The sequence below is a fragment of the Pristis pectinata genome, chromosome 5 (assembly GCF_009764475.1).
Source record: "Pristis pectinata isolate sPriPec2 chromosome 5, sPriPec2.1.pri, whole genome shotgun sequence".
Classification (NCBI taxonomy): Eukaryota; Metazoa; Chordata; class Chondrichthyes; order Rhinopristiformes; family Pristidae; genus Pristis; species Pristis pectinata.
In genome coordinates, this window is record NC_067409.1 from 41,133,052 (window position 1) to 41,160,940 (window position 27,889).

Sequence of the window (27,889 nt, forward strand, 5' to 3'; positions counted from 1 at the left end):
AAGAAGAAATTCATCAGGATATTGCCTGGAATGGAGGGATTTACTTATAAAAAGAGATTGGATAGGCTGAGTTTATTCTCCTGGAAAATAGGAAGCTAAGGGTTGATCTTATAGGAGTTTATAAAATTATGAGGGGCATAGATAGAGTAGGTAGTCAGAGTCTTTTTCAGAGGGTGGAGAGTCCAAAACTAGAAGGCATAGGTTTAAGGTGAGAAGGGAGAAATTTAAAGGAGAACCTAGGGTCAAGTTTTTCACATTGAGGTTGGTGGTTACATGCAATGAGCTGCCAGGGGAAGTGGTAGAGTCATAGAGTAATACAGTTTTGGCTCAACTCATCCATGCTGACCATGGTGGCCACCAAGCTCGTCCCATTTGCCTCCATTTGGCCCATATCCCTCTTAAACCCCTCCTATCCATGTACTTATCCATGTACTGTATCTGGTAGAAGCAAATAGAAGTACAACATTTAAAAGACATTTGGACAGGAACCTAATGAGTGATACAGGCCTAATGTGAGCAAATGGGATTAGCGTAGATAGGCATAATGGCATGGATGAGTTTGGCTGAAGGGCCCGTTTCTGTGCTGTATAACTCAAAGACCCTACTTTTATCTTTGAAGCTCACCTGGTTTTGTTCCCCACTCTCTCTTGAAATTTACTGGAACCATGTTTCCCAAGCTCCTTTTAAACTTACCAGCTTCATTGGAAAATTTATTATTTCTACTGTGTAACATCTGAAAAACGTGAATTACATCCAATAGTCTCTGATTACCTAGCATCACCAAAGTCCCGTCCAGTTATGGCTGAACCAATGTTTTACCAAGACTGTCCATTTCCCTCCACAGATGCTGTCTGACCTGCTGAGTTACCCCAGCGATTTGCGTGTTGCTCCAGATTCCAGTATCTGCAGTCTCTTGCGTCTCCACTTTACCAGAGTTCGTCATGATTTCCTTTCTCTTGCACTCTATGCCTCAGTTTAAACAGCCCTGTGATCCATGTGCTTTTTAAACACTTTCTCAAGCTGCCCTGCGCTCATCCAAAATCAACAACACATCCACACAGACCCCACATCTGCGTGTTCTTGCTCCTCACTAGTGTATATATTACCTTCCTCGTTATTCTTACGAAAATGTAACAATTCACGTTTCTCAGCATTATATGCCATCCTACCACCGATCCAGGGCATTGACCCCTGTTCCCAGTAGCAACGCTAGCGGACAGGATTCCTTCGCTCCTTGGCAACGACACCGATCGCAGGGGGTTTATGTCGTCACTTCCTGGATACGGGGCGTCCGTGTCGCGGGAGCTACCCGCCCCCAGCCGCCGCTGTCAAGCCGTTCGCTGGTCTTTGGTCGTCGTGGCAACGCCAGAATCCCGGGGGCTGGGTCGGTGCCGCCATCTCTGGAGACGGAGCCGCGGCGCCGGTGGAGCGATCGAGCGGTGGCCGCAGCCCGATGGCCGAGGACGGTCGGCGCGGCGATGAAGGGGAGCGGGGCCCCGGCGCCCTGTACCAGATGTTTGTCACCATGGAGGACCTGCTGGACAAACTGAAGCTGATGAACTACGAGGAGAATCTGATCCGAAAGAACAACATGAAGACCCTGTCCAGGTGTGTGGAGGTCCTGCCGTTCTGCTGCTGTAAACGTGGGGAGGGAGGGTGCTTTGCGCCCCGGGCTCTGGGCTTGGTGCCCTTGTCAGAGGATAGTCTGTTATAGGTCTCCCCTCACCTCGCCCAAGGCCCGAGGCTTTAATTCTCCAGTCTTAATCCAGAGCTGTGATTGTTAAAACCGGGCAATTTACAGATATGATACATTGGTTAGATTTCAACGCAATATCCAATGTAGTCAATAATACTCTTGGGAAAAGGCGCTGCCCGATTACAGCATGGCAAAGAAAAGATGCCTTTTGGGATGTCGGGATATTCCTAAATGTTTTAAAGCCAATGGGAGCCCTTGAAGTGTTGAAATATGGAAAGGTCTGCTGGTTTATTTGTGCCCAGCAAGATCGCAATGACAATTTATATGGTTCGGTTGTTGTGAAGGACTCAGCTCTTCATTCCATGTTTGGACCAAGGCTGTGATGATATGTACAGCCAAGTGATCCTGGAAAAATCCAAATTAGGCATTGGCGAGCAGGTTAATGCTGTTTAAATGCATTGATGGCATTGCAATTGACATCTTTCATCATTTTTCTGATGACTAAGATCAACGGGATGGTAATTGTCCATGGCCAGATTAGATTACTCTGCCTTTTGCGAACTGACTAATGTGGGTATCTTTCCACATTGTTGGGCAGGTGATGGTGTTGTATAGTTGCAATTGATTCTGGAGCATAAGGGGGCAGACACGGCCTTAGTTTAATATATGTGCTATGAAAGAAAACATCTTCATTAATGCAGCATTCCTTCAATGGTATATGAAATGTTAGCCTGAATTATGCACTCAGATTTCTGGAGTGAGGGTTGAGCTCACACACCTAACTGTGACATGATTGCTATTACTGTTGAGGCTGAAGGATTATAAATATGAATAGAAGCATATTAAAGGAAATTAAAGGCAAAACCAAAGGAAATATATAATGCTCTGGAAATGTTTTATGGTAAATAGTGAACTATTTCCACTGGTTCATGAATCAATGACAAGTTTGCAAATTTACAACAAAAATAATGGGGAAAAGACTTCTTTACCCCACTGGGCTATAAGAATATAAAACAAAAAGAATATCGAAGAAGCGTCACAACATAAATTAGAAAAGAATTGGATGAGTATTTGGTAAAATGAATTATATTATTTGTTTTAATTAATCTGCTGCAATTAAAAAGGTCACACTAGAACAATTGTAATGGGTTGAATGGATGCTCTTCATGAACTTACTTTCAAGATTGCTATAAGTATCACCAGTATTAGAAACTGGCATGGTACTGCTATTATGCTATTTAAATTTCCAATTTAAATCTGTTTAGGTGTTTTATCCTATTTGGGCAAGCTTGGTTGGAAATGTTTTGTTTAGGTGCTACTGTTCTGTTTTATGCAAATTTTCATTAGCCACATCATTCAAATGCTTAAAAAAAATCAAGATGAACACTAGGTTCAATGAGTCATGCAAAAGGGCACATGGGGAGGCATACCTAAAAATGAGGTCAGTCCTGGCAAAGATGTAACAAAAGTACTATGCTATACAGCATGCTAGACAGCAAAGACAGCATATGGTAGACAGCTAAGCAATCTCACAACAACAGATCAGATCAAAGTTCTTTAGCCCTTCCAAGTTCAAGTTTATTGTCATAGGTGTACATACACAGGATATAAATGCCATGAAAATTAGCTTTTTGCAGCAGCAGCACAGTACATTACAAACATGGCAAACATGTTAATATAATGTTGTCCCCTTGTTCAAAAAAGGTAGTAGGGATAGTCCAGGGAATTACAGACCGGTGAGTCTCACGTCTGTAGTGGGTAAGCTGTTAGATCCTGTCCCTTAGAATCCTTTCTATGAACACCTAGAGAATCATGGACTGATTAGGGACAGCCAGCATGGCTTTGTGAAGGGAAGATCTTGCCTCACAAGCCTGATAGAGTTCTTTGTGGAGGTGACAAGGAAGATTGATGAGGGTAGTGCAGTGGATGTGGTCTATATGGATTTTAGTAAGGCATTTGATAAGGTTCCTCATGGTAGGCTTCTTCAGAAGGTCAGAGGCCAAGGGATCCAGGGAAGCTTGGCTGTGTGGATTAGGAATTGGCTTGCCTGTAGAAAGCAGAGGGTTGTGGTGGAGGGAGTGCCCTCAGATTGGAGGGCAGTGACTAGTGGTGTCCCACAGGGATAGGTTCTGGGACCTCTACTTTTTGTGATATTTATAGATGACTTAGATGAGGGGGTGGAAGGCTGGGTTAGTAAGTTTACGGACAACACTAAGATCGGCGGTGTTGTGGAGAGTGTGGAGGGCTGTCGGAGCTTACAGAGGGATATTGATAGGATGCAGAGCTGGGCTGACAAGTGGCAGATGGAGTTCAATCCAGAGAAGTGTGAGGTGGTACACTTTGGAAGGACAAACTCCAGGGCAGAGTACAAGGTAAATGGCAAGGTACTTGGCAGTGTAGAGGAGCAGAGGGATCTGGGGGTTCATATTCACAGTTCACTGAAAGTTGCCTCACAGGTGGATAAAGCAGTTAAGAAGACCTATGGGATGTTAGCTTTCATAAATCGTGGGATTGAGTTTAAGAGCCGCGAAGTGATGATGCAGCTTTACAAAACTCTAGTTAGACCACACTTAGAGTACTGTGTTCAGTTCTGGTCGCCGCATTATAGGAAGGATGTGGAGGCATTGGAGAGGGTGCAGAGGGGATTTACCAGGATGCTGCCTGGATTAGAGCGTATGGAATATGAGGAGAGGCTTAAGGTGCTAGGGTTTTATTCACTGGAAGGGAGGAGGATGAGAGGAGACATGATAGAGGTATATAAAATATTGAGAGGAATAGATAGAGTAGACAGTCAGTGCCTCTTTTCCAGGGCACCAATGCTCAAGACAAGAGGGCATGGCTTTAAGGTTATGGGTGGGAGATTCAGGGGAAATGGCAGGGGGAGGTTTTTCACCCAGAGAGTGGTTGGTGCATGGAATGCACTGCCTGGGGTGGTGGTGGAGGCAGATACATTGGACAGGTTCAAGAGTTTGTTGGATAGGCATATGGAGGAATGTGGGACAGAGGGATATGCGGGAGGAAAGGGTTAGATAGTGTGAGGGTGGTTTGATGGACGGCATAGCATCGTGGGCCGAAGGGCCTGTTTTGTGCTGTATGGTTCTATGGTTTAAGCTTAAATTAACATAAATTATACATAAATTGTACAACAAAATTAACATAATGACACTAGTACAAGTTGAGAGAGATAAAAAGAAATATAGTCCAATGTAGAGTCAGTGTTTTTCAGGGCTGTTCAAGAACCTGATGGCAGTGGAGAAGAAACTGTTGTTGAACCTTAAGGTGTGGGCTTTCAGGCTCCTGCACCTCCTGCCTGATGGTGGCATCGAAGGAAGGGATTCTGTCAACAATAGTGATGTCATTGGCAAATTTGTAGGTTCCAGTTATAGCTAGTATCTATTGTAGATATCTAGTTATGAATGGTTGGTGGACAAGTAAACAGCTCAGAGGCTCCAAGAACATCCTGTGATGGCAGGGTACAATATGACTCGTAGGGTCCAATATGAGTGCTAAAGACAGACCATGTTCAGCCAAAATTATCATCTTACTTTCTCTTGAGATCCACATCATCGCAGGAGTTGGACTTCAGCACATTTTGTTTATGCAAAATGATATCAAGAGACAACTGAGAGCACCTGATATAGCAAAGACTATGGGATCGAACATCCCAGTTATAGTACTGAAGACATGCTCCAAAATTAAGTTCGCCTCTAGTCAAACTTTTTCATTCTTAACATAGGTATCTACCAATAATGTGGAGAATTGCCCATGTTCTGCCCATAAAAAGTAGGATGCCTGCCTGTTGGGATACATGAAATAGTTTTTGTTTCAGTCCTGCTTGGGACTCCTTCAGCTCTTTTCTGGTATATCGACAATTGAATTTGGGCTGCTTTCTGCACTCACACAAAACTCAAAAATTTTGTTACTATTGCTACCACTAAGTTCTAAAGTTTGGAAGAATGAGAGGTGACCCCTTTGAAATATAACATTCTGAGAAGGCTCAACAGAATAGATGCAAGAATGTTTCCATTGACTATAGAGTCCAGAACTATAATTTCAAAATAAGATTTAGGACTGAAATGAGGAGAAACTTCTTTGCTGAGTGGGTGGTGAATCTTTGGAATTCTCTGTTCTGGAGGTCCATGCAGGCACTTAAAACAGATCGAAAGAGATAAAGGAATAGGATAGGAAAAAGGTGTTGAGGCGCAAAATTAGCCATGATCTTGTAGAAAGGTGGATCAGGCTTGAAAGGCTGATTGGCCCCCATCTATTCATGTTTCTTAAGTTCTTACTTACATTTTGAAAAACTGTTATTGTACTCGTGGAGTGTGAAGAATATGCAGGTGATGGAAGTATGCTGTTCCATGACTCCTTGCCCTCACGTTTTATGTTCCCTAATTGGGTACTCTCTCCTCTTCCCATCCTTCAATTGTAAATCTTTTCCTAGTCTTTCTTCCTTGGATTGAAACCACAGCAATATTTTGTTAAGTTGTTTCTAAATCTTTCAGTGAACCACTTCATTCTCAAGTTTTTTTTTGTATCAGGAGTAATAAATTCTAATTAATGTCCACACTGAGGAAGCATTAGAACATGCAGGCATCTGAGTCATTTTAAATGGATACTGCATAATACATTTATCAATCAATATATAGTATGGTGAATATATTTACATATCTTGGAGTTATTTATAAAAATGTTTATTTGCACAGACACTACTTTGCTCTCCCCACAAATCCTGGTGAACAGTTCTACATGTTTACATCGCTCGCAGCTTGGCTGCTAAACCAGACAGGACGCGTATTTGAGCAACCACAAGAATATGATGATCCCAATGCAACAATAACTAATATTCTGACAGAACTCCGTGCATTGGTAAGTATTAAAAGTTCATTAACTCATAAAGAAGTGGGAAATTTAATTAAGTTAGGTGTATCCAATGTGCAGATAATTTGTTCACATCTACAAAGAGAAAATATTTGTATCAAGAGGAAATATTGCACAAGATGTTGAATTTTATTTACTATTACCACTAATATAGAGATTCCTGTTTGTCTAAGTGATTACAAATATATAACTAGTAGTCTTCAATTAAATAGATATAATTTTATATATCCATCTTTAGGGAGTTCAACAGTAACCTTTTTTCTGGTCAGAAGTGGGGATATTTGTTGATTATTTCAATGTTCAATCTATTCACTGTTCCTAGGAAAATGGAACAACCTCTGACTAAATACATTACAACTTGGACAAAATTCAGTCATTGGCTGTTAAGTAACAAGTGACATTCACACCACAAGTGCTGGATGATGCCAATCTTGTTGATCATCATTTTTGGGGAGACGAGTATATGGCAGAGTTAGTAGGAGGAGTGGTCACCACTGACTAGCAGAGCCAGTGGTACAGTTCACAAATACTGTGGTACAAGAGAAATACAGCAACTATTTCGGGAGTGCGATGGAATACATTTCACTTGCCTTTGTAGTTTGGAGGATGAGTTCCCAGAACACATTCTGCTCAGTCTCCTGAAACAATATAAACCAACAGGAACATGCTATTTTCAACTTTGGGTTAAGAGATCCAGTAAGGAAAAGTGATCAGAGAATTATATAATTTCATATCTGGTTTAGGTTAGAGAATCCATACCATATTCAGTATGGCCTATATGTGACTCCAGAGCTAGTAATTTGCTTGACCCTTTACTGGTCCTCATTTCAGGACAAATAAGGATGGACGATGTAAGCTGGTGTCGCTAGTGAAGTCCACATCCCGTGACTGAATAAAAAAAAAACAAATTCCATTCCATAGGAATACAGTTCAATCAAATACAGAAGTCTAAAGCAAGGGCTCCATACTTGAGGAATGTTACATTTGCCTTGGAGGTGGTATAGCAGATATTTTCTAAATGGATTACTAGGGTGGCAGGGGTGTGGGGGAGGTGGTGCCCTGAGTTGAGGAAAGGTTACTTATGAGGGGAAAGTGAGTAGCCTTGCTCAATATTCACTGGAGATTAGAAAGAGAGGTGATCACTTTAAAACACAAGATTCTAAAAGGGATTGATGATTGATTTTACCGTGGGAGGCTACTTTTTCTGGCTTGTAGAGTATAACTAAAGAATCTAGTTTCAGGCTATGGGGTGCGTCATTTAAGGCTGAGGAGCAAAGATATTTCTTTGCTCTTGGTTGTAAATTTTCTTAAATTTATATCCCAGAAGGCACTAGATCCATGATTATTTTAAAAACTGTCAAAATAATGGAATAATAGACTAGAGAGTTGGGTAGAAAAGCTGCTTTGAGTTACAAGATTAACCAAGATCTCATTGAATGGAGCAGATTCAAAGGACTATCAGGAGGCTCTCAATTCTTTATCTTATCATCCTTTGCCTCCTGATGATATTGACTGCCTGCATTTTGTGTCTCAGCCATAGAAGCTGTTATGACTGACTACAACTTATCTTCCCTCGATATCCATGAGTGCATTTCCAATAGGGACTGCTATTAGTAATAGAGATGTACAACAAAGAAACAGGCCCTTTGGCTCAAATCATCCATGCCGACCATATGCCTATCTACACTAATCCCATTTGCCTGCATTAGAACTGTATCTCCCTACTCCTTTCCCATCCAAGTAACTGTCCAAATGCCCTTTAAATGTTGTAATTGTTTCTGCCTTTGCCACCTCCTCTGACAGCTCATTCCATGTAACCACCACTCTCTGGAAAAACTCATCCTTTACATCTCCTTTAAATTTCTCCCTTCTTATCTTAAACCTTTGCCCTGTAGTTTTAGACTCTCCTACCCTGGGAAAAAGACTGACTATCTACCCTATAGAATTTTATAAATCTCTACAAGATCACCTCCCAGGCTCTTAGGCTTCAGTGAAAATAAATCCAGTCTATCCAATCTCTCCTTGTAACTATAGCCCTCCATTTAAGGCAACATCTTGATGAGTCGCTTCTGTGTTCTTTTAATGCTGCCACGTCCCTCCTTAGTGTGGCAATCTGAACTGTACACAATAACCAATGTTTTGTACAGCTGTAACATGACGTTCCAAATCTTATGTTCATTCCCTCGGCACATAAAGGCAAGCATGCCAAATGCCTTTTATACCTATCCACCTGTGTCACCAATTTCAAGAAACAATGAACTTGCACACCAAGGTATCTCTGTACATCAACACCCCTGCCATTTATTGTATATGTCCTGCCAGTATTTGACCTCCCAAACTGCATTATCTCACACTTGTCTGGATTAACTTCCATCTGCTACCACTTTGCCCAACTTTCCAGATGATCTATGTCCCAGTATCCTTACCACCTACATTCTCATCCAAGTCATTTATATGTGTGACATTTGACAAAGGTACCAGCAGTCATCCATGAAGTATACCATCGGTTACAGATTTCCAGTCAGAAAAAAAACTGCCCACCACTATCCCAAGCCAATTTTGGATACAGTTTTCCAACACACCTTGGATGCCAAGCACTTTAACCTTTTGGACCTGTGTAAGGGACCTTGTCAAAAGCCTTGTTAAAGTCCATGTGTACGACGTCTAATGCCCTGCCTTATCAACCTTATTAGTTACCTCCTCAAAAAAACTCAATCAGTTTTGTGCTAGGGGATTTTCCCTGCACAAAACCATGCTGACTTCCCCTAATCAGCCCCTGCCTTTCCAAGTGAACGTAAATTATGTTCCTTAGAATTCTTTCCAATTTCCCTACTATTCATGTAAGGCTCACCGGTGTGTAGTTTCCTGGTTTATCCCCACTGCCCTTTTGAATAAGGGAACATTAGCTATCCTCTAGTCTTATGGTATTTCGCCCAAGGCTAACGAGGATGCAGAAATCTCTTGTCAGAGCCTCAGCAATCTCCTAGCTAATCTTACCTTCTCTAACCTAAGAGAATCCAGGTTGGTTTTGGTGCCCCAGTTGTAATCTAGAGTTCTATTACACTCTCATATATAAAACCTGGAACTTTTTATGACCCAGCTTTGCCATTTTATTTCATCTCTTTGTGTACATTTAGTTGAAAAGATTTCCACTTTGATAAGTATTAGAAATTAAGGAATTAATGGATTATGAAAGTTTTCATTAAGTTTTAATCCTCAATGCAATCACACTATTTTATTGTTATGTTTGTAAAATAATGTGGTTATTTTCAAACTTTGTTTTAGGGTGGTTCAGTGGATTTCCCTCCCTCCAAATTGAAGCAAGGTTATGGGGAGCAGGTGTGTTATGTCCTGGATCGTTTGGCTGAAGAAGCCCTAAAATATACTGGTTTTAATTGGAAGAGGTAAGAATCTGTGAGGGACATGTGAGTTATATTGTAATTTTCATGTTGAAAAGTACAATCTTTGGTGCTGGTTCTACCATTATTTTTTTTTAATATTCTTCTATTTTAATGCTGGTTCAATTGCTATGTTTTTGCCAGGGATGGCACATACTCAGTACCTTGGGTTAAAGCAGTTGATTCCACAATCAGTAGGTTGAATAAATTCTGTAAAAATATTTTTTTTAAAGATTGTTTACTTATAAATTATAAGAATATGCAAGTTGTATTAGTATTGACAACAAATCGGTTGTTGAAGGTTAAGTTCAGTATCTTCTGCTCTTTATTGTCTAGTCTGCATTGAGTAAAATACCATGTTGGGAGCGTGCTCATGTACTTTCAGGACAACATTTTGAAAATTGAAAAGATATTGTGGAATTTGGAGATCTGATCAGTTCATAAGTACTAATGTACAGCTTCTGCACAAATTGCAAGTAATCTTTTGAATCAGCAAAATTACTATTGTGAAGAATTTTTTTGAATAAAGTTACATTGGTAAAAATGATATTCATTGTAGGATTAAGTTGTTTGAAAATGGGATTTTATGAATATTTTCATGATTTTCTGCATAATATTCATGAGAAGCTTGTTTTAAATCTGAACTGTAATCAATTTTAGGCCTGTGTATCCAGCAGAAGAGATGGAAGAAGAAGCATTAATAGAGGATGATGCCGAATTAACATTGAGCAAAGTGGAAGATGAATTGATTGTATGTTATACCTAATAATATACAAACTTATTCTAATTTTTAGCAGTAGTGTATTAAAGGCATTTTTTTTCCTACGAAAAGGAATAATTTTTTTATATTAGCTTAAACCATCAAAATTTTTAGTTAGCTAATAAACCTTATTTAGAATAAAAATGGATGGAAGGAATGAAATAGGAGAAACTGCAGTGAAAATAACTTCTTTGTGAATGAAGATGGGAAATTTTTTTTGTTCTGTTTGAGTGGGGAATTTTAAGTTACAAGATAAATACACATATTTCTCATAACCTTTGTAGGTATTACATTAAACAGAATTAACTTCCTTGCAGTTCTTACTGAAATATGATGACCTGTTTTATTTATTTTTTTTAATTTTGTTGCCCTGAAAGAAATGGGGCAAGTTGACAGTTCAATAATTAGAGAATCATTTTGCCAAATAGTTGTACTGTGTTTACAATCTATTTTTGTTTATACATGGAATAAAGTGGTCAGAATGCAGCACTAATAAATACTGAGGTTAATTTTCTATATGATATGCAAGAAACTCTCTTTTCTGAAGCTAGTAAGGAATTTGAACCCTTATTTTTGTACCTTCTGTATGTGAGTTTCAATTATTCACAAGTGTGCTTGCAAATGAAGTGTTTACAAATTGACAACCCAAAGAAAATATTGAGATAGCTGTATGTAGACTTTGTCTTTCCTTATTCTTTTCAGAATTAAATTTTCTATTATTGCCTTGTGATTTTAAATTCTTTTTTAAAACTACAATTGTTTTGTTTTGTATTTGGCCTGGTCAGAAAAATGTAGAGCCATAGTTATACAGCACAGAATATGGCCCTTTGGACCTTCGTTCACGCTGACTAAGTTGTCTTCCTGATCTAGTCCCATTTGCCTCCATTTGGCCCATATCCCTCTAAACTTTCCTGTGAACCTACCCAAATGTCTTTTAAACATTGTAATTGTACCTGTCTCTACCACCTCCTCTGGCAGCTCGTTCCATATACCCACCAGCCTCTGTGTGAAAAATTTGCGCCTCAAGTCCCTTTTAACTTTTTCCCCTCCCACCTTAACCTATGCCCTAGTTTTAGATTTTCCTAACCTGGGAAAAAGACTGTGACCATCCACCTTATCTATGCCCCTCATGATTTTATAAATCTCTATAAGGTCACTCCACAGCCTCCTTCGTTCCAAGGAAAATGGTCCCAGCCTATCAAGTCTCTCCTTATAACTCAAGCCCTCCAGTCCTGGCAACATCCTTGTGAATCTTTTCTGCACTCTCTCAACCTTCTTTTATTGTGGTGACCATAACTGCAATTTTAACAGAATTTTAAATGTTTTGAAATATACTTGCTGATTAAAAATTGTTTTTTTTTGTCTCTTTGAGCACTGTTCCAGCACTCTTAACAAAAATGACAACTCTGTTGAAAGTACAAAAAGAATGCTACATTGTACATTTTTCTGTATTCCGAAGTATTTCCACAGGCTAAGAATTATCTTTTCAATGTTTTTTAAGCTGCGGTCAATATGTATGGATTGTTATGATTCTTCTTAAAATGTCTCATATGACCAACAGGATGGTGGAAGGTGAACAGGATCAATTTGTTCTTTTTTGCTCTAGATTTTGTATGTTCCTACATTTGCCAAAATCACAATTGATGAAAGTTTCTGATATACTGGACCTCATAAAGGAAGTGCAGATAATTCTCCAATATTTTTCTTCAAAACGATTAAAGACCATTTAATTGATTTAAGTATTTTTCTGAAACTTTTCTTCAGGAGGGGACAGAAGATTATGAAGAAGGGGAGCCTTTCCTGGATCTGGAGGTTTTGAAAGCTCAAGGACAGAAAATGGTACCTTCATCTTTGTTTAAAGATTTTTATTTTCAGTGGATAGTGTTTCTTCCTGTGGTTAAAAATAAGATTATAGGTTACATTCTTTATTATCCATATGTGTTATAGTTGAGACTGTAACTCCCATCATGACTACACTATTATAGAGTATCTTATAATGTTCTTTGTAAAACTCCTAGCCTGCCAAAGACAGAAGTTTACCAATAGACACAGCAAATTCATAGAAATCATGTTGTGTATATCATTAAAGTTAATGACTGCAGTGCATTATTTTGGTAAGACTGGGCTTGCACCCTTGATTATGATGTGATGACTTACCACTTTAGAGAAGTGTTGGTTAGAGAAGCACCATTCTCTAGCCCAGAATGTTATCCAGGGGTACTGACAGACTTTTTGTTGAAAATTACATTAATGCAGATGGAGGAACAATACTTCACTATGTTGTAATGTGTCTTAGCAATGAATAAATACTTTCGCTACGACAACTCTTGCATTAAATGCATTTAATATTTAGGAGGGAATGGAGTGCTCAAAACCAGAGGAGATCTTGGAATCAACCACAGATGCTGCTGAGTGGAATCTGGAAGTGGAACGAGTTCTGCCACAACTTAAGGTTACCATCAGAACTGACAACAAGGTATGTTACTTTCAAATTTGAATCAACGTTCATCTTTTAAGTCCGGAAACCTGGCTTTCAGCATTTCCAATTTCACAGTTGACCTCCCTTATGAAAACTTAATTAATGAATCATTCAGCTTCTGTGATCCAGTATTACACTACTGTTTAAAGTGATTGTAATTACAATCAAATGAAGTATTAAAAGTATTTCACTTTTTTAGTCCTTCTAAATACATTTTAGAGGATGGCCTTTTTACCTAATGTTTTCGACATTGGTTTGAATGAAGCAAATGCATTCATCATAAGCTTCAACTTACCCATTTTTTTTCAACCGTTATACTTGTTCCATGTGTGACAGAATGTTTTATCCTTTACCCTGCTTTTTTGGATTATGAGATGAATTTGTCAGCAAGAATCCCCAGTCCCAATTTCATTCACCTCCTCTCAACCATTGAATCTTGTTCAAGTTTCAAGACTTAGACTTCTACATTAGAGATGGTTCTGCATCTGCACATATATTGTCATTGGAGTCTAGCAGCATAGTCCAGTCTGGCCAGGATTGCCCAGCATTGGGAAATCACCACTCAGATCTTGCACCAAATCAGACCGGATCTGAGGCTCTGTAGCATCTATGGAGGGAAATAGACAGTCATCATTTCAGGCCTGGACCTTTCATCTGGACTCAGATGAGATCAGAAGGGTCCTGACCTGAAACATCGACTGTCATTTCCTTCCATAGATGCTGCCTAACCTGCTGAGTTCCTCCAACACTTTGTTTGGTGCTCCTGATTCCAGCATCTACAGTCTCTTGTATGTCCGCAGAACTAAGGCCATATTGTTTTCAGTGGACATATCAAACCTGCAGATTAGGAGGAAAAGGACAGGGAAAATATGATTTTATTTGGTTTAAAGTTTTTATTAAAATGTTTCTATCTGCTTTTGATCAACTAATTTTATTTTTATAATTTTTTTAAACAGATACTCTAACTTTATTGTTTTTTAAATATCTCAATGTCACAGGCATTTAAAAACTGTTAAAATTCTTAACAGCTCTGACAGAAGACAGGGGTGCCAAGGGGGTTGATTGGGCTTTGATACTATACCACTAGAAGTCTAGTCGCTGCTCAGACTTTGCCACCGACTTAAAGATGCAGAAGGCCAGCAAACCATCCCCTGGATCTGGCCCCAGGCCATGGACAGTGACTTGGGGTGATGTGTCCAGTACAATCTGGCCCAATATTTTTAAAATTTTCATAACCATATTTGTGATGTTATATACGGCATCCCCAGTTGGTCACTTTAATGCACTGGCAGGAGATGCTGTACCATGAGAAGTAGATGCATTTAATGAAAAGTAGTTGAAGATATTTGCCAGGAAATTTATCCCTTACTGATATGTGAAATGCACTATATGGTACCAAAAGCACTTCCATTGGACTGAATTTGGCAGGTGTGTATGACATACTGATAATAGTGCATTGCATGTTCAACCCTCTCAACAGGGAATGAATTTTTGCAGGTTTCATTTGTATGTCATCAGTAATAATTGTTCATAAATACTTTTTATAAACATTATAAGCCTTTATAAAGTCATCCTTCAGCTTCATACATTCCAGTGAGAACAAACCCAGCCTATCCAATCTCTTCATATAACTACAGCCCTTAATTCCAGGCAATATCCTGGTGAATCTCTTCTGCACTCTCTCTATTGCTACGACATGTCCTGTTGTGAGGTGACCAGAATGGCATAATGTATTCGTAATGTGATCTAACCAATGTTTTGTACAGCTGCAATATGATGTCCCAACTCTTATACCCAATGCCCCTGCTTATGAAGGCAAGCATATCAAATGCCGCCTTCACTATGCTAACCACCTGCTTTGCCACTTTCAGTGAGTTATGGACTTGCACCCCAAGGGCCCTCTGTGCCTCAATTACTCTATATGTCCTACCAGAATTTGACTTCCCAAGGTTCATTAGTTCACACTTATCTGGATTAAATTCCATCTGCCATTGCTCCACCCAACTTTCAGCAGATCTATGTCCCACTGTATCCTTAGACGACTTCACTATCTATGACTCCACCGACTTTCATGTCGTCTGTGAACTTTCTAATCAGACCATCTATATTCTCATCCAAAACTTCTAAATGTGATGAGGATTTCTGCCTGTACCATCCTTTCAAGGCAATGATTCCAGACTCCTACCACCCTCTGGGTGAAAACATAGATCCTCATCTTGCCTCTAATCCTTCTACCCATAAATCTACTCTCCTTAGTATTTGACTTCTCTGCTAAGGGAAATATATATTTGTTTATCTAGGCCCTTCATAATGTTATTTATCAATTAAATCTCCCCTTTGTTCTGAAGAAAACAACACTGGCTTATCCAATATTTCTTCCTAGCTACAACTTTCCAGTTCTGGTAATGTTCCTGTAAACAAAAAAAACAATTCTGGCTTAGCATGAGGTTTACCATGGGAAGCCTTTATGATATTCCATAATAGTGAAAAGATACTTGTAGACTCTAAATTACTGTATGTTCCTTCTTCAACACTTAATTGTAATGCAACAAGGATAGACTTTGCTAGCAAGAAAAAAAATATTTCAAGATATTAATTCAATGATTCAAAATATTCAGTGTAGGAAAAAAAATCAATGTTTTGTGCAGAACCTTTTCACAACATCAAGGTCCCCCAAAGCACTTTACAGCCAGTTAAGTAATTCTGTAGTCAGTTTTCAACGTCAGGAACTTGACAGCAAATTTCTGCAAACAATTAGATAATCTGGTCCAGGCGTTTGCAGGATGAATGTTGTTCAGATCTTCAGGTGAATTGCCTGATCTTCTTAGGGCAGTGGTGCAAAACATTTTACAGGCATTCAAAATAGTAGTGTATTGTCACCACTGAAGGATGACATCAATGTCACACTATGGCACTGCACAGAATACTAGCCCATATCAGTCTGAAAAAGCTTTTGAGCTTGCAGTCCCTGGGAACGAGAAAGGAAATAACACAAAGTGATATTAAAAGTTACTGTGACAGAGGAGTATTGCCGTTCCATGAAACAGTTTAATATGTTGGCAACAAATGAGTGTACCCTTCCCTATATTAATCTTGTGTTTAAGAATTGTTATAAAGTCAAAGCTGAGTTTATTGTCATATGCACAAGTACATGTATGCACGGGTGCAATGAAAATCTTGCTTGCAGCGGCATCACAGGCACATAGCATCATTTAACAGTTGGTAAGAATGCATTACAAGATCTACAAGCAATTCCGTTTTTAAAGATGAGTTTTTATTAGGGTAGGTATTAAACTATTATAATGTAATTTATTTCAACAGAAACATCTGTTTTGCCTTGGAAATAGTGATGCAATAAAATGATGTGTAGCCTTTCTGGATTTGCAAACAGCTAATTATGTTGTTGCTGTTGTAATGCAGAAAACATGACATGCATTTTGTACACAACGAGCTCCTACAGACCAATAATCTATGAGATATGTTGGTTGAGGGCTGGTTATTGAAGTCAAAGTCGAGTTTATTGGCATATGCACAAGTACATATATGCACAGGTGCAATGAGAAACTTACTTGCAGCAGCATCATAGGATTGGCCAGGACACTATGGATTACTTACTGGTTCCTCTTAAGAATAATTTAAAGAATCTTTAAGAAAACATATGGGATCTCAGTTGAACATTTTATGTAAAAGCAATGAAGCGCACCTTCACTGGATTGTATCCTATATTTTGTATTCAAAATTCTAGAGTGGAACTTGAATCAACAAACCTCTGAGCTAGGCAAGAGCACAACTAAGTAAATACAAAATAAGAATGCGGGATCTTCATGGGTGATCAGTGAACTTCATATTTCTTAAAATTTGCCTTTTAAGTTCTGTGCACTGTAGAGAAATAGTAAGAGCCACTTTTCATGTAACACACAAAATATAGATGAAGATGAGTTGGTAGTATTCGTGTTTTGTTGTTTGTAATTTAATTTATAAGGACTCAAAGTGGTTGAATAGTTCTGCAAAAAACTGATTCTTAATTAGTCATCCATTATTTTTCTATAAATAGTACAAGTAGCTAGTGTTATGAGTTTAACTTTGTATATCATAAGTAAAATACTGCAGTTGCTGGAACTCTGAAATAAAAAAAAGCTGGAAATAGATCACAAGACAAAGGAGCAGAAGTAGGCCATTCGGCCCATCGAATCTGCTCCACCATTTCACCATGAGCTAAACTATTCTCCCATCTAGCCCCAATTCCCAGCCTTTTCCCCATATCCCTTGATACCCTGACTAATTAGATACCTATCAATCTCCTCCTTAAACACCCCCAATGATTGGGCCTCCACAGCTGTATGTGGCAATGAACTCCATAAATCCATGACCCTCTGGCTAAAGAAATTTCTCCTCATTTGTGTTTTAAATGGGTACCCTCTAATTCTAAGACTGTGCCCTCTTGTCCCGGACTCACCCACCAAGGGAAACAACTTAGCCACATCTACTCTGTCCAGTCCTTTCAACATTCGAAATGTTTCTATGAGGTCCCCTCTCATTCTTCTATACTCCAATGAATACAGTCCAAGAGCCGACAAACGCTCCTCGTATGTAAGCCCTTGCATTCCAGGAATCATCCTCATAAAAACTTGGTAAATCAAGTGATTTCTCAATGTTCTTTCAAAAGAACAGGAAATGTTTTACATTTTTTATGTAGTAACATGAATTACTTTGCTTTAACAGGATTGGAGAATTCATGTTGACCAAATGCACCAGCATAAAGAGGGCATTGAAACATCCCTTAAAGAGACAAAGGTATTGCTTTATTCCAACTCAGATGTATGAATCTTAATCCTTAATTCTCACATGTCTTTGTTAAACAAACGTGCAAGCTTAAGTTGCAAAGTTAAAGCACACATGTTGTGCCGCTCACTGCTGGCTGTGTTTTTTATTAATTGCTGGAAAAACTGGAACTTATTGCCCATCCCTAATTGTTATTGAGGAGGTAGCAGTGAACTGCCTTCTTGAGTTTCTGCATTCCTTCTAGTGATGAGCTCAAGGATGTTTATCCAAGTCAGTGTGGTGACTTCAAGAGAACTTACAGATAGTGGTTTGCCAGGTGCCTGCTACCATTATCCTTCTTAATGTAAATGTGGGGAGTTTGGAACATTTAGCTTAGCAAGTAACTTCAGTGTATTTTATAAATGGTACACGCTGCCGCCACCGTGCACCGATGAAATTTGTTGTTATATGGCAGCAGTAAAGTGCAAAGCCATAAAAATCTATAAATTACAAAAATAAATAAATAGTCCAAGAAACAAAGGAATAATGTGGCTTATCGTGTTGAATTTCTAATGAATGTTGATACCAAAATCTTGATGGTGAAGAACATGGTGATGGTAATTTAAGATATCTTTATTAGTCACATGTACATCAAAACACACAGTGAAATGCATCTTTTGCGTAGAGTGTTCTGGGGACAGCCCGCAAGTGTCGCCATGTTTCCGGTGCCAACATAGCATTCAATTTCTAACGAATGGTGATACCACGTACAAATGGAGTTTGTACATTCTCCCCATATGTCTGCGTGGGTTTCCTCCGGGTGCTCCAGTTTCTTCTCTCATTCCAAAGACATACAAGTTAGGAGTTGTGGGCATGCTATGTTGGCGCCAGGAGAGTGGCGACACTTGTGGGCTGCCCCCAGCACATTCTCAGTTACACAAAAAGACGCATTTCACTGTGTGTTTCAACGTACGTGTGACTAATAAATATCTTTTAAAAAGGTTGATGGTGAGGAACGTGGTGATGGTAATTTCAGTGAATGTCAGTAGTAGGTGGTTGGACTGTCTTGCAATGGTTATCGCCCAGCATTTGTGCAGCGTGAATGTTGTTGCTTATCAGCCCTGTCTGATTGTTGTGTTGGTCTAGCTACAAGCAGATATACTTCATATTTCTGTGAAGTTGTGAATAGAATTGGACGTTGTTTAATGTTCAATTTCAGATATTATCATGGAGGAAAGGCCATAGAGGAGGCATGTGAAATGGTTGGCCTGGAACACTGCACTGAGAAACTCCTGGACTGAAGTGGTCAACCTTTGACAACCACAATCACCTTTTTTTGTGTGGAATAACTCCAGCTAGTGGAGAGATTACCCATAATGAAGGAACCTATGTCTTTATGCAGCATGACCCAGACAACACTCAGGCATGGGCTGAAATGTGACAGAAGAGCCAATGATAACTATCTCCAACAAGAGAATTCTAACCACCTCCCCGTGTCATTCAATATTACTAACAACAGTCTTCCACCATGAATCACTTGTGAGTCTGCACTGACCAAAAACTTAACTGAAGGAGACATATAAAACGTGCAGAAAAGCAGATCAGAGGCTAGTTTTCCTTTGGCAAGTTACTCATGTATTTAGTCCCAAAAGTCTTTCTGCTATCCTCAAGGCACAAGGCAAGAGTGCAAAGAAATATGCTTCACTTGTTTAGATGTATGCAGTTATAATAACACTTGAAGCTAGTTGGCAACCAAGATAAAGCAGACCTGATCCTATGCTGGATATCTTGGTCATTATATACTTTAAGGAAAAGAAACCTACCTAGGTAAGAAAACTGGTCCAAATGTTCTTGTATTTGTGCATCAATCCCGATACATTGGTGGTGTGGGTTGCTTAGAGGCTTGTTGAAGTAATGTTGAAACTTTGGAAGTTTGAACAAGTATAAGTTATCCTGGAGTTTCTATACGAGGGAGCCTTCTACTTCAAAGAATGCCACTTAGGCACCAAAGAAAAGAGAAAGCAAAGGACAAAGGAACAAACATGACTAAATCTTCTATGCCCAAAGTATGCTACATCTGTATCTGGGTTTGTGCCTTGAAGATTAGGCTCATAAGTCATTGTAGGGCCAACAAATGATCTGGATTCCAGTTAAAGACAGTATGGAAGAAAGCATCCTCATTCTCAGAGCATTCATTATTTGGTGTTTTATCACCAGCTGACAAAGCTGTGAGAACAGTTTATTCTCCAGTTAAGATGTGTCTGCAAACTTGACTTCTAGAAACTTTACTCTTACAAATTTCTTACAAATTTCATTTCATACAAGGTTCAAAGTGCATCTGAACACAATCCTGACTCAGGAAAGTATTACCTTGTCATTGGGTCTGTATTATGGATCTCCTTACTCAACATTGTGAAATTACCTTTAAGGGGTGGACAATTCAAGATAGCTGAAGGGCAGTTAGGAATGGACAATAAATGTTGGCTTCATCAGCTGCACCCATATTCTATATGTTAATGGAAAGCCTCAGCTGTAGAATGGTAAGATATTTGGCAATAAACAAACCTGATGAATCTTGAACAGCTCCCTGCAGCTGCAACTGAGGATACCACACATCTATTTGAATGGTTGTTCATCATATGCCACTAGAAAAATTTTCCAAATACTGAACTATTACTGATTTCTTACCACACCTTTGACACCTTCAACACTTTTTACCTACAATTTTAAAGAAAGGAAATAACTGTATTTACTAATATTTATTTTACTAGTTGTGCGTTCTTAAGTAACTAAGATTCCACTTGTGCTCAAGACACTTAAAGTCATAGAGTCATACAGCATGGAAACAGGCCCTTTGGCCCAACTGGTTCATGCCGACCAAGATTCCCATCTAAGCTAGTCCCATTTGCCCACATTTGACCCATATCCCGCTAAACCTTTCCTATCCACGTACCTGTCCAAGTATCTTTTAAATGTTGTTAATGTACCTGCCTCAACCACTTCCTCTGGCAGCTCATTCCATTTACTGACTGCTTTGGGTGGAAAAAGTTGCCCCTCAGATTCCTATTAAAAATCCACCCCCCCCCCCCCCCACACACACCTTAAACCTGTGCCCTCTAGTTCTTGATTCCCCAATCCTGGGAAACCAGACTGTGTGCATTCAGCCTATCTATGCCCCTCATAGTTTTATACACCTCTATAAGATCGCATCTCATTCTCCTACGCCCCAGTGAAAAAAGTTCCAACCTGCTCAACCTCTCTCCATAACTCATTCCCTTGAGTACTAGCAACATCCTCATAAATCTCTTCTGCACTCTTTCCAGCTTAGTGACATCTTTCCTATAGTAGGATAGCCAAAACTGAACACAATAATCCAAATGCGACCTCACCAATGCCTTGTACAACTGCAACATAACGTCCCAACTTCTATACTCAGTACCCTGACTGATGAAGGCCAGCGTGTCAAAAGTCTTCATCACCCTGTCTACCTGCAACACCACTTTCAGGGAACCATGTACTTGTAATTCCCACGTCCCTCTGTTCTACAACACTCCCAAGGGTCCTTCCATTCACTGAAAGTCGTACCCTGATTTGTCTTTCTAAAATGCAATACCTCACATTAATCCGAATTAAATTCCATTTGCCATTCCTCGGCCCACTTATCTGGCTGATCAAGATCCCTCTGTAAATCCTGATAACCAGCTTCACTGTCAACGACACCACATATTTTAGTGTCATCTGCAGACTTACTAACCATGCCTTGTACGTCCTCATCCAAATCATTGATATAGACACTTGCTTCACATGTGGCCCATTTTCATTTTTGTTTTATTTTTGGTTTTAGCTTTAACTGTTTCTAATTCTGATCTTAGCAGGTCAAACATTTTTTTATTTTTGGGATATAGCATCAGAACCTATCAACTAAACTTGCTGCCAGTCTTCTATTAATTTTCTATAAACAATATTTTAAATGCCTATTTGCTGGTGTTGGTTTCAACCCCTTGTGGGGCAGCAAGTGATTTGGACTTGGCCAGATAAGAAGCATTTCAACAAGAAAATGCAAATTGCTTTTTATAGCACTTACTAATTTGCAGGTTGTTCCAAAACACTTAAGAACCAAACCAAGATTATGCAAGCAAATGTAGCAGGCCACTTGTCCGCAGTAGTGGTTACACACTTTATTTGTTAATTCTGCAGTTGTTTTGTTTTTTATATATCTAACTGCTAAGTATTCTGTATATTTGGAGAGCTACTTGGATAAGCTTCAAGATGAGATTAGTCGAACTCTGGAAAAGGTCAGCAGCAGAGAGAAATACGTCAACAACCAGCTGGAGAATTTGATTCAAGATTTCCGAGCTGCTCAGGCTCAACTGAGTGAGGTAATCTGTAATTCTCTTTAATAGCAATTTTTAACTTTGAAATTTTGATAATATTTGTTTAAAATATTTCACTTCCTTTCAGGCCAAAGACCGATATCAACAAGGAAGTGGGGGAGTAACAGAACGGACCAAACTTCTGTCTGAGGTAAAAATACCATCAATTGCAAAAATGTTTGGATTTTTTTAAAATCTAAAGTTACCTTAATCCAGCCAATCAACTTTAAGTAGCTTTCACTTATCTTAGAATGATGCTTCTACACACACCACTTCTCAAGCTAATAAATAAGGGATGTGGTAAGTGGTAAAACTTCGGTCAATATTTTATTGAATGGCAGAGCAGACAGGAAAGGCAGAATGGCCTACTCCTGCTTCCAAGGTAGATCTCAGTGGAACTGACTGTCAGCATCATGTTTTTTTGTTTCTCAGTGCTCTTAAATAGGCAAAGAAAAATCTGTTAAGAGTTCCAATTCCTGATTGTGATATGGCATCACATGTTGAAAAATGTATGTTCAGTGACAACAGGATTCTGATTTGCTGTATTATCCCTTAAGGAAGAATACCAATATTTTTTCATAACCACTTATTTATAAGTGTGAAATGTTTAAGATGTTGTTACCTGTGTTACTTATTTTCATTTAGTCCACTAAACACTTACTTGAATGCATATAAAATTTGTGGCATTATGAGTGTTTGGGTGACCACACCAAGAATGCATGAATTGGCTTCCTTAAATAAAATGTGATGGTAAAGTTGGATGATTTAATAGTTAAGAATTTTCATTCCCTCTGGGCCAAATAATATGTTTTATATCTTGCTCCTTTTAATCATTTTGAAAAATATTAATACATCTCAAATAATAAAGGTAATTCTGTATTTTAATATTTTTAATATCTTGTGTGTGTAATCTTTTAAGATAAGTGAAGAATTGGAAAAAGTGAAACAAGATATGGAAGAAAAGGGAAGCAGTATGACTGATGGAGGTGAGTAAAGCAATGGAAGAAATGTTTCTCCAAATGAAACCTTGCATAAAGTTGGATTTTATTCAATAATCTTGAAAAATGGGAGAGATAATGGATTTAAAATCATTATTAAAGGGAGAAGGAAGATTCTATTTCTTTGAGAGGCTTGTTAGGACATGAAATACTCTGGAAGAAACAGTCATAAAAGTGAATTCCATAATATTGTTTAAAGTGAAAAAATTGTAAATGTTTATGAGCCAATAGTTCTTTCAGATAACTTCCTTCATCTTCTTAAGCAGTACATCAGGTTCTAGCATGATTTATTTTCACTCTGACTTTGCAGGTTCTGAAGTGTCTAATGAGGCTAGTATGGGACCCACAGACTCTTTCATAGATAGGGCAGGTGATGGTCAATGGGGCGGATAGCAGTGTACTTTGTAAGGTAGTCCACTCCTTCTGCTACTTAGGTAGAGGCCTCTGTGTGCTCCTGATACATAGGCTCAAGGTTCTCTGTACCATCTGGAATGCTCCTTTTTCACTTTGAGCAGTCATGGGCCAGAGATTTCCAGGAATCAGTAGGAATATTGCATTTGTTCAAGAAAACTTTGAGAATATCCTTGAATCTTTTCCTTTGAATGCCTGAAAATCTCTTCAAATGACAGACACTGTTCTGAGCTCTGTTTCAATAATCTGATGTTGGGCACGCAAACAAAATGACTTGTCCAGTTTTGCTAACTGATTGTAACTAGGGCCTCAACAGTGAGGATTTTGGTCTGGGGTAGGTCACTGGTGTTGGTTCTCTTATCCTTCCAGTGAATTTGATGGGTTTTGTGGATACAGAGTTGGTGGTACTTCTCCACTACCTTGAAGTGCCTGCTGTAGGTAGTCCAGATCTAAAGCATTTATGAGGACAGGGATCACTGTTGCCCAGTAGACCATGAGTTTTGTGCCAGGTCTGAAGTTTTGATCTTGAAATACCCAGTCAATCAAAGGTAGTGCTGGCACATTGAATGTTGGGGTGAATGTCATCATTGATATTAGCCTTTGCTAATTGGTGGCTCCTGAGATATGTGAATGGGTCAATGTTTTCCATTGTTTCATTGTGTACCTTTATTGTCATGAGACAGTCTGGTGCAGTAGGAGCAAGTTAGTAGAGGACCTTGGTTTTGCTAATGTTGAGTGCATGGTCCATTCTCTCATATGCTTTAATAAAAGCACAGATCTCGATGAAAGTGGCTTGGAGCTCAGTCTCCAAGCATGCGCAAATGCAAGCATCATCTGCATGTTGCTGTTTAACTACTTAGTTTTGGGTAAACTAGGTTCCAGGATTTAGTTGTTATTGGCTGAACAGCTTCCCATTATTTCTGAAGGTTAACTTGCATCATGCAAGAAGTTTGAGGTGAGGTGCAAAATTGCAATGAGAAAAATTGAGAAGAGATTAGTCCAATGGCACAACCTTGTTTGACCCAGTGTTCACTAAGAACAGTTGTAGACCCATTGGTTAATATCTAGCTTGAATGCCATCTGGAACAAGTTTCTCTGGACAAATGAATTTGAGAAGAGTGTTCTACAGAGCCTCCTGAATGATGGAATCAATCCTGTAGGCTGGAAATTGATAGGTGAGTTACTATAAGAAGATACAGCTTTGTCAGGTCCTTGAGAGCTTCAGTATTGATTTTCTTGTGGCAATGCTTCTGTTCATGCTGATCTTCTGGGGCCAGGTTGATGGAGGTAATAGGTGGTCAATCCAGCCATCAGTCCATCAGTGCCTGTCATGGCATGGGTGAAGTGGACTTCTTTGCAGTCCCTCGTTCAGCTGATGGCATAATACAGCAGGTGCCTATGCTAAGGCGGTGATTTTGTAAAGAGAAGTTAGCAGTCCCGACTTCTTTCTTGCTGATCATGCTGTGCTAAAGGGTTGTGCCCCTCCCCAAACTGACATTGAAGTTGCTTAGAAGGATCATTTGTCTCCCTTTGGGATGTGGACCAGGATTTTTTTTTTCCAAGGTCAGAGTAGAAGTCCTCTTTAACCTCATCCAAAGTATCAAGGGTCGGGCATGAGCTCTGATGCTCTGTGTTAGAGTGAGCCAAAGAGTTACAAGGCAGGTGAGTCACTGAAAAGCCTGCCTAGCTCATTCTTGATGGAGAAGTGCACTCAGTAAAGACCACGTTTGTCTTGCGGCTTGTCCCTCCAAAAAATGTACTCATCTCATTGTTCTTTTAATTGGCCGTCTCCTGTCCTTTATGTCACACTAAGTGTGACAATATCAGAGCATATGAGTTCTTGAGCTATGGTAGCGGAATAACATTCAGATCTGTCGTTGTTGAGATGTCCATGAGGGTCCTCTCATTACAGATCCCGATCTTCAAATTGTGGAATGGAAGTTGCTTGTGCATGGTTTCTTTTAACATAGAGTAGCTATTGTGCACCAGCTATCATATTGGATTCATAGAGCAAGGTTTTAAGGTGGCCCCAAACAACTGGAGGCCAGGCTCTGCTATGTGAGCATTAATACTCCCACATTAGTGGGCATACTTGTTGGTGCTGCCCAACATGTGGGCTCAGGCATATGAATGAGCATATATGTACATGCTGGGCAGCACCTGACCACAGCCTCCCTCCTGGCTTCTCTCCCACTTCTTGCTATGCTTCTCGCCAACATTAACACTTCATCAGTAGATCTGAAAACTTCAGTATCCTGCAAGGGATTTGAAGACATTTCTGCTTAAGAAGGTGACCCTATTAAAATCTGAAATAACATTTCAGCAACTGTGACCATTTTGTTTCTGTAGACTGTATAACTCAGCCTATTGCGCTCTACTGTTATCATTTGCAGGTGCTCTTTGAGCTTGTATCCCTTTTACAGGTCTTTTACTGCTAGCTTACTTTGACCAATATGCACAATTATTTATTAATTGTTAATGTTTGAGCTTTTGTATATTTACATTTAAGCAGCTGAATACATTTGAATATACACTTGAAATTTATAGAGGGAGGGTGGTGAAAGATTGAAGGTTATATACTGACATAAAATGCATAATTCAAGTGGATTGAATCCTTGGATTAATTGACACTTTTATTTTCAGCTCCATTAGTGAAAATCAAGCAAGCTTTGACTAAGCTGAAACAAGAGATAACTCAAATGGATATCCGAATTGGAGTTGTGGAGCATACCTTGCTACAGGCCAAACTCAAAGAGAAATCAAACATGACCAGAGACATGCATGCAACCAATATTCCAGAAACCACAATAGGTGGTTATTGACATTCAGTGTTTATGTGCAAATTACAACTTTATCTGTTAGTCCTGTATTGGAAGATTACTGGTATTTTGTGATCTAAGGAACCAAAAACTAGCATTCAAAATCATTTGGAATTGTTGGAACATGTTAACTGCAACAAATCACAGTTGCATTACTTCCTATGTATTATAATGAACATTCACACATATTTATTGTCAAAAGCAAAATGCAAAGCTGATTTAAAATAGTGCCAGTGCTTCTTTCATTTACAAGATTCATATTTTTCAAATCTTGCACTTCTTATGATATCAACAAGCCCTGTGCCCATATTCCTAATGTTTTTTAAACTCCCATTCCTCAATTACTGACTACACTTTCTCAATTACAGCTCTGTTAAGAAACTTCAGTATTTCTAAAGAGTTGTAATAAATGCCTCAAAAATCTAATCTTTCATTTATAAAGTGGCATCAGCTATCTATAACCATTATGAAGCTAATCTTAAATCCAGAATTTAATCCATACAGAATTATATAATATAAAATCTCTATTTTGAGCTATTTGGTATTACTTCCTTGAAACACTCTGATGTTTATTTCCCATCCATAATATTCTTTATTACTTTAACATTAGCTTCATGAACTGGTTTTATTAATTGGTGTAAAATACAGTAAATTTACAGTGCAAAAAATTGTGCAGAAATTGTATATAGTTAACACTGCTGCAAGCATTAGATATTTTAGCAAACATTTTATAAATATGCATTTGCAATTTTGTAATATTTGGATAAAATAATTTTATCAATAAAATGTTATCTGTCGAACCAATTCTGTATATTTTTGAAAAAGCATGTTAATATCCTACAAACCTACTCCAAACAAAAACCTAATCAATATTAAAGATTTTTTGGTTGTGAAAGAAACCTGTATAATTTAATTTAGAAAGTCGATGCAGCATTTAAGAAACCGCAATTGTAATAAAATACAATATGTATTCAGTATTGCTTAAAAGTGTAAACTGCATTTGATACAAGTATGAACAATCACTGAGCTGTAGCCCCAAGTCTTCATCGTTTGTTAGAAATTGATGCTATTCAGTTTAAGCCTGGACTGCTTACATTTATAACATTGCGTAAAGGAAACATATGAGGTGTTTAAAGGAATATTAAAATATTTAATTTTATCCAAGTATTTTTATCTGTAACGTATAGTTTATTGATGGTGATTTTTTTCACATGAGCTTCTGAACTTGGAAATAGAACCAGCGGCTACAATATTACCATAATTATTGCTATTTATGAAACCAAGCAGTCAGGATTGACAACCATGTCTCTTTG

The 27,889-nt window shown here is 38.8% G+C and overlaps 1 protein-coding gene across 1 annotated transcript; it reads left to right on the forward strand.

The window, feature by feature from the left end:
* Positions 1 to 1,290: 1,290 nt before the first annotated feature.
* Positions 1,291 to 27,682, forward strand: ift57 (intraflagellar transport 57 homolog (Chlamydomonas)). Its single transcript, XM_052016253.1, has 11 exons — positions 1,291 to 1,608; positions 6,403 to 6,565; positions 9,863 to 9,981; positions 10,636 to 10,726; positions 12,500 to 12,574; positions 13,089 to 13,211; positions 17,937 to 18,008; positions 22,223 to 22,354; positions 22,437 to 22,499; positions 23,268 to 23,334; positions 26,401 to 27,682. The coding sequence occupies exons 1-11, from the start codon at positions 1,454 to 1,456 to the stop codon at positions 26,577 to 26,579; spliced, it is 1,239 nt and encodes a 412-aa protein (XP_051872213.1). The 5' UTR covers positions 1,291 to 1,453; the 3' UTR covers positions 26,580 to 27,682.
* Positions 27,683 to 27,889: the final 207 nt, after the last annotated feature.